At 41.4% G+C, this 10,843-nt stretch overlaps 1 protein-coding gene across 3 annotated transcripts in view; it reads left to right on the top strand.

Annotated features, from left to right (window-relative positions):
• The window catches only part of PTPRM (protein tyrosine phosphatase, receptor type M), a 466,311-nt gene that overhangs the window by 444,447 nt on the left and 11,021 nt on the right, over positions 1-10,843 (top strand). For all 3 annotated transcript variants that reach the window (XM_006763285.2, XM_015563601.1, XM_006763284.2), the window contains 3 exons: positions 277-408; positions 4,541-4,666; positions 6,394-6,557. In XM_006763285.2, the coding sequence (XP_006763348.1) occupies positions 277-408; positions 4,541-4,666; positions 6,394-6,557 (422 nt within the window). The remainder of the gene's footprint in view (positions 1-276; positions 409-4,540; positions 4,667-6,393; positions 6,558-10,843) is intronic.

The following is a 10,843-nucleotide window of genomic DNA, read 5'->3' as shown; positions in this document are numbered from 1 at the left end:
TTATGTATAAGGCCAATATTGCTTTTCTACTAGAGACAGCAAAAATTTTATAAAATGCTCTTATGTTCTTAGTGTCAAAGTGAGAATATTTTACCATTACTCTTCTGCAGATAAGTTTATATTTAGTCTGTTTTGGCATTGACAACGGTGATAGAATTTAACGGTTGTTAAATATGTTCAGTGTTTTATGTCACAAATTTGTATGCGTATAAAATAGCCTTAGCTTCTTCCCTTCATATTTTCTGATATATTTGGATGTTTCTTGTGTGTTTGCAGAGCTATAAACAGCCTTCCGCTTTTATAGTCACCCAGCATCCTTTGCCAAACACAGTGAAAGACTTCTGGAGACTGGTCCTGGATTATCACTGCACGTCTGTAGTTATGCTGAATGATGTGGATCCGGCCCAGGTGAGACTCATGAGCTCATGCCCAGGGTTAAATCTGTGTTTGCTTTGTTTGCACATTGAAAAGTGTGGCCTCCAGTGCCAGGTCACAAAAGCCAGGCGAGGATTGAGAATAGGAGATGCTGAAACACAAACGTTACAAATCAGATGGAATTAGGGATTGGGGCAGAAAGTCGTCTGAAACCCAAAAGACAGGCTGGAATTACAGACGGTGGAAGTGAGAGGGCAAGACAGAGTCAGAAAGGATGGAAATACGGACTGGAGGGAAATCGAGGTAATGGGCAGAGTCAGAGCGGAACAGGAACAGGAACATCCCAACGCCAAAACCAGAGCAAGCAAGCCAGAAAGCCGTGATGGATGTCGGCACCTAACCCAGCGCCTGATCCCATCAGGGATAGTACCATGACGGGGTGGCAGTGGAGACCGGCAGGCAATTTTAAGGGACAGCAATTAGTTGTGTCAACTCTTTGATAAAGATATTAAAAAGAAATAAAACTGGGCCTTGAAGATAAGAGAAGCTCAGAATGATAAATGGGACATTATCATAGCTCCTCTTCTTAAACATAAAAAAAGATAGAATGGACAGTAATGACTCGATATTAATAATGGGGTTTAAAAACATTTTCTTAAAGAGACTTGTCAGGCGAGCATTAGCACAGTGGCCGTTTAGGAGCTGAATTTATTGCTTTAGGATACAGCCATACTAATCACAGGCTTAACTGTCATGACAGTTATGCTAAGTTTGAACTGAGCATGTTTTAAGAATAAACTTGTTCTGGAACTGAATTCATTTTCTATCTAATAGAGACAAATTCTTTAAAATAAAATAAATAATAAAATGGCCTATTTCAGCATCCAAAGTGGATAAGATTGATAAGATTTTCCCTTCCTGAAATCTACTTTATTGCCATCAATCTGCCATAAATGATAAGGAATTCACTTTAATGCTGTAATGTTTTTAATTATGTTAGAGATACTACATTATATTGTTAGGCTGTAGCCTGAAAGTTCATGAAATAATAATGACAATCCTTGTCCTCATCTAGTCCTTTTTGCTTAAGAAGCTTAAATGTTTTAGGTCTTCCCCATTGATCCTCTCCGGAGGATAGATTGCAGCCATTTAAAAACACAACCACAGCTAAGAGAGCTTCAAAGACACAACTCAAAATAGAACTACGGATCCTGGTTTTCTAACCCGCAGTGTCCAGGTTAAATTTCCCTAATTCAAGAGTCCTTAGTCATAGACAGTTATGGAATAAAGGACTTGATCCCCCTTCAGAATCATTCTTTTCCCCCTAATGTGGATCCTGAAATGTAGTGATGTACTGTTTTGTTCATATTAGTGAGCCAGGCGTTAGTGACTTCTGTGTGTTCTCTTTGAACAGCAATATTTGAATTCTGAAGCTGCCTTCTAAACCCAAACTTTCTGGACTGAATCCAAGCCTTGCCTGGCCAGTGGGAGGAGAGACAAAGAGACAGTAATTCCATTCAGCAGACAGAGCTGATTTTCAGAGTGAGAGAAAAGGGGCTCCTGGGAGTCAGTCTTTCAGAGAACGCTAAACTGAGCATTTGAACTTAAAGGCTTTGCAATTGTACGAGAATAGCACTCAACTATTTTAAGTATTTATAGGTCCAGTTCATGGGTGTGTTATACACCATTTAAGCCATTTTATACATGGTTTACTTGGGCAAAGTGCAGAATGCAGTGTGCCAAGAGCCAAATGTCAGCCTGGGCCATTCATATTTCTTTGGTGTAAATGACAAGCTTTTGATCAGGGTTTGAACTGAGAGAACAAGCAAAAAGCAAAGCTAGCTCAGTCAGGAGTAAAATGGGCAGAACAGTTCAACCGTGCATGTTCGGATTTTATTACCATCCCGGCTTCCCATCACAATGCCTATTAATTTTAACAGTGGGTACATTTGGATATCAAAAAGAAAATAAATATTAGCATGCTATAGTTTGATAAGGCAGTTTTATAACTTTTCGCCAGGAAGTGCTGGTGAGGAAGGGAAATTTTCATGAAAGCATTATTTAAAAATAAATAAATGGCTGGTCAAGATAGAGGTACAGGGAAACGTGCTACTCACATCCTCCTACAACCACATCAAAAATACAACTAAATTACATAACGACCATTATTCAGAACCACCTGAAATCTAGCTCAATGGAAGTCCTACAACTAACGATTTAAAAAAGAAGCCACATCAAGACTGGTATGAGGGGCAGAAATGTAGCACATAAAAAGTAGGAGGAATATCTTGGCTGTGGAGATTCCCCCTGAAGAATAAAAGGTTCCAGCCCCAAACCAGGCCCCTTAGCCCAGGGTTCCAATGCCAGGAAGAGAAGTCCCCATAACTTCAGGCTATAAATACCAGCGGGAGTTGTGGGTGAGTGTGATGGAAGCTGCTGGAGTCCCAGGCAGTTCCTCTTAAAAGGCCCCACACAGACTTATTCAGACTCTCTCCCTCTGAACTCCAATGCTTGGTCATCACCTTGAAAAGTACCAGAGACATAAGGGAAGAAACTAAAATGTTTGGCATCAAGATGAGAGCTGGAGGGGCAGCTTTCTCACGGAAGTGCTGGCAAAGACCATTGCTCCCTTTGTGATCCCTTCCCCCACAGAACCAGCAGGGGGTGCCATATCTGAGTCTCCATTAACCTGGCTATGACTGTTCACCCTGCCCTGGTGATTCCCTTAGACCCTGCCCCACCAACTTGGGTTCTATATTTATCTGGATGATCACTTACTGTTATATAGTGTCTAATCACTGGTTGGACACCTGAAACTAATATAATATAAATTTTAAAAATAAATATAATTTCTAAGATACTGTTAAGAAAGTACCCTTAGTTACCCTACTTTCATTCTTAATCATAAAGTCCAAATCTCTAACTTCTTTATAATAGAGGAAGATTGCTCTTTAGGTTGACCCACCATTAACTGAAAATTATCTTGCATATAAATCAACCTTTGCCACCTGTGACCAATAAGATTTTTAGATCCTTTGGAAAATAAAAGTCATCAAAAAGGAAATTCAGCTAGTAGATTCTCTTGTTGTGGCCCTTCATTCTGCTTAAAATGAGCTGATGTGTTTTTCATCTGCTCTTGGCCCAATAGAAACTGGTTATAAAGTAATGAAGTGGTTCTTTTTTGTCTCACCACAGCTATTTGTCCCTCTGGTAAATCAGAAAGATAAAAGTTACATTATACTATCCAAAATGTCACTGGAATATCATGTCCCCAAAGAAGTTTAGTTTCCAACTTTAAATGCCTATTGGGGTCTTGTGAGAAGGAAAGACCTTGGGTGTTCTCTCACCTATCTCTAAATTTAGTATTTCTACTAAACTGGGGCTAATAGAACGGTGGCTAACAGAATGGAAGTGCCAGTTTCGTTAGCCACCATGCCCAGCTGCACTTCTTCCACATAGACTGTGCATCGCATCCCATTCATACAAAAGTAACCTAGTGTCACCAAAGCTCGAGTGTGAGACTCTAGGAAATTGTGGCTTTTATTAAAGCCACCTCCAGGTAAAGCATTTACTCTTATTACACCAGGCTTCACTTTTATTTGTCTGGTCTGTCATTCCTACAACAGAGCAGGAGGGTTTGGACCAGAGCATAAAAATGCAACCTAATACTGTTATCAGTATCTTGTCACAAAATAGCCCTATTCCCAAAGTGATTACAAATTGCAAAGCAAGCCCAGGGGAAGATGGAGATTTGGGTGTTTGCAGGTATGTGTGTCATCTTAAGTACCATAGCTCTTCTAATGGCAGCTAGTGGCATCTTCCCAGGGCCTTGTAAGAGTTCCTGTCAGCAGCAAAAGGAATCTTACAATGGGGTGTGTAAAATAGCATCCACATGGTCTCAGAAAACAGAATCGCTCATAGTTTAATGATGCTTTCTCAGAAAATGCAGGGGAAAGTACTAGATGAAGGACAGATGGAGCTGAGCAATCAGCCAACAGCAAAGTCCGCAAGTCTACTTTCTTGAAGGAAAAGAGAGAAAGGAAAGAAAACTTGGTGAATCACAGAAGTATTAAGACCCACTGAATGTCAATACTGACCATATCCAAACTGCTCAGAGTAAACTTATGCTTATAAATAACCGCGTGTTTCTGTGTTCTGAATTCAGTTGTGTCCACAGTACTGGCCAGAGAACGGAGTTCACAGACATGGCCCCATCCAAGTGGAATTTGTTTCTGCTGATTTAGAAGAAGACATCATCAGCAGGATATTCCGTATTTACAATGCATCCAGAGTAAGAATCACAGCCATGGGAGGTGAAAATGGATATAACAGATATATTGAGATATGTTAGAAATTGGTAAATGCTATAGAAAAAGAAAAGCTGGAATGTAGAAAGTGCTAGGGCATTAACAGGAGGGAGAGCAAGGCTCTGTCTTAAGTAGGTTCACAGTGTGAGCAAACACCTGATGGAAGTGAGGGAGCAACCATCCAACGTTCCGCAGTCAGCTTTCCAGGCAGAAGTACTGGTCAGTGCAAAGGCCTGAGGGAGGGTTTCTGGAACAGTAAAGAGGCTGATGTGGCCCGAGCACAGTATGCTCTGATCACCCAGAGGGAATGGGGGGGGTCGGGAGAGGCGTGGCAGAGATCATGCAGGGCCTTGCAGTCCACTGCAAAGATTTGGGCATTTGCTCTGAAGGAAATCAGGAGCCATTCCAGGGTTTGAGTAGAAGACTCACGTGATATAATTTACTTTTGAAAAGGAGTACTCTGGCTTCTGTGTTGAGAATAGACTTTAAGAGAGGCCCATCGGGAGACAATCACAACAATCTAGGTGAGAAATGACCATGACAGGACAAGAGTGGTAGCAGTTGGAGGTAGTCAGACATAGAGAGATTCTGGTATATTCTGACAGCAGAACCAATAGGATTTGCTGACAGTTTGGCTCCTAGGGAGCTGAGGGTGATTCTCTAGATTTTGGTTCTGACAACTAGAATGATGGAATTGACATGAACCGAGTTAGGGAAGACGGTGGGTGTAAACAGGACAGTTGGCGGGGGGGTGGTGGAGGGATGGGGGTCATATGTGGAGAGAGAGTCAGGAGTTCAATTTGAAGCATAGCAGGTTTGAGATGACCATTAGACACCTAAGTGGAAATATTGAGTTGGCATTTGGATCTATGAGGACAGGGGTCTGATCTGGAGATATGAATTGATGACTATTGGAATATTTAAAGCCATGAAATCATCAAATGAGAGACAAAAGAGAAAGGGATCCTAGACTGAGCCAGGGGTCCATCAGTAAGTGGTCTGGGAGAAAGGGAGGCCAACACAGAGGGGAGAGAGCAGTCAGGCACAAGGAGCAGCCAGGCGAAGAAAGTGTGTCAATGAGAAAAGCGTGACCACCTGTGTCAAAGACTGCTGGGGGCCACGGAAGATGTAGTGCACATGGTATAGCCATGGCGGATTAAAACTGTTGCCTCTTCTAACATTTTCTTGAATACTGCAATTCTATTTAACTATGACTAAAGACTAATTAACTATTGATATCTCAGCAAGATTCACACCAATAAGCAAAATCATATTATATTCACAGGAAACGCAGTGCAATCTGTAACACCCTGAGCTCACAAACATCTCCTGATTGTAATTTATCCTTTACTTTTAATTTACCTGTAATTACCTAAAGTAGAGCCATCTTATCATTTGCTACACAATGTGGTCAACGTTCGTGTTGTGTGTTATTTTTCACTTGGCTTTTGCAAAATCGTAAGCCTTCGGCTTCACTTTTATTTGTCTGGTCTGTCATTTCAAACACCTGGGTTTTTATAACACCTCAATATTAAAACTCATAACTCTCAGGCCAGTAGAAGCTTCCTCTGTTATTTATAGGCTAGCCTCTCCTTTAATATTGCCCTGCTTTGATGAGAAGACCAAGTAGGTGGAACCTGCCCACTGGAATTCAATAAAGTAAATAATGCCTGTTTTCTTTTCACTCCCTGGTTATTGCCTGATTCTCCAGCCCCAAGATGGATATCGGATGGTGCAGCAATTCCAGTTCCTGGGCTGGCCGATGTACAGAGACACGCCGGTGTCCAAGCGCTCCTTCCTGAAGCTCATTCGCCAAGTGGACAAGTGGCAGGAGGAATACAATGGCGGGGAAGGCCGCACGGTTGTGCACTGCTTGTAAGTGTGAGATAGAGCCCTGCATCCGGGAATGACCAGCCACCTTCCATTACCTGCCATCTCACTATCTCTTGTTTCACTACAATTGGAGAAGAAATAAGTAGATGTGAATGAAAGGAGATGATCTACTTGATGAAGGTTTGGTTTGCTTTGCAGAAAACAAGATATGCATGTTTTGATTCTGCATTTGCACAGACTGTGACTGCTATAAAAACAAGCCCTGAACTTGTTGATTGGGAACCCCACACCCCCAAAACACACACACACAGACGTGGGTTAGCCCAATGGGCTCCTACCAACTCTTGAGAACCAGTTGTTAACATTTGGGGGACTTTTCTGAGCAGGTTGAACTTTCTAAACTGTTGGTTACTTAATAAACCATCTATGTGAAAGAGTCTACATCACAGAAATCAGCAAATACTAGAAATCAGGGCTAGCTTGCCATCACACTAGCATAGTGGGTGATTCTGTTGGAAATCATGTCAGAGACTTCAAAGGAACTGTTGTGATTTTTTTCTTTGTGGTTTTAAGAGAACTTTTTGTTATTTTATTTTGGTTTGGGCCTGGGAATATAGATATTGGGGAGATTTGGTTAGAGCCATTGTCTCCAAAGTGAGGTCTCCAGGCCACCAGTTTTAGCAGGTGCTGAAATGGGAGAACCTCTGCCACAGAGCAGCGACTCCCACCTTAGCTGCTCATGGAGAGTCATTTGGGAAATTTCTGTGCCCTGGCCACACCCAGCCAAATTAAATCAAAATCGCTGGGGGTGGGGCCCTCACACTGGTGTGTTTTTAAACTCATAGTTTTAACATTCGGCCAAGATGAAGAGCTGCTGAAAAGAGACTTCCATGCTTTTCGAAGCACTTCCACCCGCATTTCCTCATTGGTGATGACATGTAGCTAATCAGCCAGCTGGAATTGGCTTAATGGAGCAGGCAATTAGAAAGTCGTGGCAATTAGGGAAAATGTTTAGAGAATTTGTGGAAACTTAAAGTGTTAAGCTTATGTCTCCTTTCAGTGCAATGTCATTAGAAGTATGCAATGAGATCTCTTCCAAATTGAAGGGGAAATAAAGTTTTACTCTGGGCCCACTAACCCTCATTAAAATGACAATCTTGTGCCCATATCTCATGCATCCCACCCCCACTCAGGGCCCTAGGAGACCTTCTGACAACTTAGAACTCCGCCTTGCCTCTCGAGTCAAAATGTGGCATGCCAGCCTGTAGGAAACCGGAATTCCCTTGGAAAGAATCTTAGGAACCTACCCACACTTAACCCTAATCCTTTGTCCCCTGAAAAGCTGTTTATAAGCCATCACCCTTTACTGCTTTCTCCTTCCTTTTCATGGACCCAGTTCATTAAAAACATCTCTACCAAGAAAATGCCAAAAGGAATGATGAACAACTCACATCCCCATTTTTATTTCTTTCAAGTCCAGAAATAACTTCTGATCAGAATAAGATCAGAGGGTCACCAGTGTGAGTTAATACAATCCTGGCAAGGAAAATTGACATTTTAGTTAGAGTTTGTATTATATCTATTGAGTTTTATTAAAACACTAAAAGTAGTTTGCAGCTATCCATTTCTGCATCTAGAGTCTGCCAGCATCTAGAACTAGGAGCATAATGCATGGCACCAAATCTGATTAGTAGCTTCCTTTCAAGGGCAAGTGCTGTAATTCAAAGGACTAAGTCACAGTGGGGGAAGTTGAGGCACTAGACAAGCCTGCGGGGAAGATACAGGATCCCTTACATCACTGTACCTCAGAGACAACCACCAACTATAGTCTTCCAGGACACAGCGGTGGCCTAGAACTAAACAGTTATGTCACGTCTCCATGTGACATCTAAAGCAGAGGGCTGTTATTAACTGAAGTGGACGGTGGTGGACATCTGTTGTTTCTTCCCCGTCTTCCCCTTCTATGGTGAGAAAAACCTTTATTTGGGGGGGGGGGAGCCATTCTCCTCCATTATAAAGTCCTTGTGGTTCCCATGGGGCTGCCTCTTGCTCTCTTAACATTGGGGTGGCCAGAGACCCAGGCCTGGTGAGAACGTTTATTGTTTAGGTTTTTAAATCTAAATCTAAGACTTTCAGTTGTGATTAACTAGGCTAAATTGGTACCCTCCAGTATGAGCCAGCAAAGAATGCTTTGAACCACACAGCTCCCTGCTATTCTTCTGAGGTAAGGACATTTTTTTAGCATAATATAGCGCCACCTAATGGCTGAGGGCAGAGCGTCCCTGCCCAAGACAGACTTCCAGGCGCTGTGAAATTGAATGGTTCTTTAAGCCACATATACTCACGATAAGCAAATAGGGGATTTTTTTTCTTTATACGTATCTCCCAGCTAATAAAACCAGAAGAAATGTAAGATATCACCATTTTGCAATCCTCGATGAAAATGATGGGTATAGACAATGTTGCCGACAGCTGCTGAAAGCTCTGGGGGGAAAGCTAATGGAGGAAAAGCCGTGTGGTGTGAGTGCAAAGGCAGCAAATAGACTAATGGAGCAGAAGAGAAAACCCAGGAACTGAGCCACACCTCTGGGTCACCTGATATACAAGAAAGATCTCACAGCTTACCTACTGCAAGGCAGCGGGAAAGACTGCCTACCTACCTGGTGTCTCTCCTCACGCTACATACAAAAATCATTTCCAGATGGACTGTAGACCAAAATGTGAAAAGAAAACAATGACATTTCCAGGAGTAAATTGTTATGAGCATGAGGTTACCAAAGACGTGTTACACAGGACAAAGAACACTATCCAGGAAGGAAACATTGATGAGTTGGATTTCATTAAAATTAAGTACTTAAGTTCACCTACGACACCAATCAGAGTGCAAAAGCAGGACACAGAGCTGGTAACGAGTTTTGTGATACATCCATCTGCCAAAGGACTCTTAGCCAGAATGCCTACGAACCACTGCAAGTCAATAGGAAAAAGCTAGACAACCCAGTTGTTTGGGCATAACACTTGACAAAAACTTGATTTTAAAAAAAAGAATGTCCAAGTGGCTGATAAGCATGGAACTGGTCTTCAGTGCCATTTGTTTTCAAGAAAATACACATTAAAATCAGAGTCGGATGGCAGTGCATACTCAACAGAATGGCTAGAATTTAGAAGACAAACACATAAATGATAATACTAAGTGTCGGTGAAGCTGTGGAGTAACTGGAACTCCCATACGCTGTTCGTAGGAGGTAAATATGCTACAGCCGTTTTGGAGCTGTTAACGAAAGCCAAATGCACATACATTCTCTGGGTTCTTCTGCTCCTAGGCATATGACTACAGAAGTGAGTCATGTATGCACCATGAGACATGTTTACAGCAGATGTACTCATAGTACCGGAAACTAGAAACAGACAAACATTCATCAGCTGTCAGAGAAATAAATTATACAGTAGTATATCCATTCAATGTAATTATTTTAAGCAACGTAAAAAAATAAATTACTGATACAATATGGATGATTCTCTCTCAGATAATATTAAGTGAAATAAGCAAGACTCAAGAGTATATATACTGTATGATTCCACTTATACAAAATTCAAAAACAGACAAAAGAAAATTTTTAAATATGCTTTTACTGATTTTAGAGAGAGAAGGAGAGAGAGAGAAACATCAATTGGTTGCCTCCCACACACACCCAGACAGGGGATCGAATCTGCAACATGGGTATGTGCCCTGACCAGGAATCGAACTGGTGATCTTTCAGTGCACAAGACGATGCTCAACCAACAGTCACACAGACCAAGGCCAAAAGAAATTTTTTATGCTAGAAGTGAGAACAGATGATTATCTTTGGAGTATTGATGGCATTGACAGGAAGGAGTAAGAGGGAGATCTCAGGGGCTGACCATAGTCTGTATTTTTATCTGAATGGTGTTTACATGGCATATGCATTTGCAAAAATTAACTGATATATATACTTAGCATTCATGGATTTAATTTAAGGTATGTTATACTTTATTTTAAAAACTGCTTTGAACCGTAGTGATGGACTGATCAAGCTGACATTTGAACACAATGATTAATCTTAAAATCACAAAACAAGGAACAATTTTATATCTGTGCCTACTTCCTAATGACAGTACACTTATAAGGTATCCTTATCCAAAAAATTTTAAATTTTTATGAAACTCGGGAGCTAACTCCCAATTTATAGGAAATACAGGACTAGAGAGTAACATGTTAAATTATATTCAGAGACACCATGAATGAGAACAACCCAGAACATGAGCTCTCTACGGAAAAATGACCCTATTTCCTCGAAAAATAAATT

This window comes from Myotis davidii, unplaced genomic scaffold (genome assembly GCF_000327345.1).
Source record: "Myotis davidii unplaced genomic scaffold, ASM32734v1 scaffold78, whole genome shotgun sequence".
Taxonomy (NCBI): Eukaryota; Metazoa; Chordata; class Mammalia; order Chiroptera; family Vespertilionidae; genus Myotis; species Myotis davidii.
This window is presented reverse-complemented; position numbering and strand designations above follow the sequence as displayed.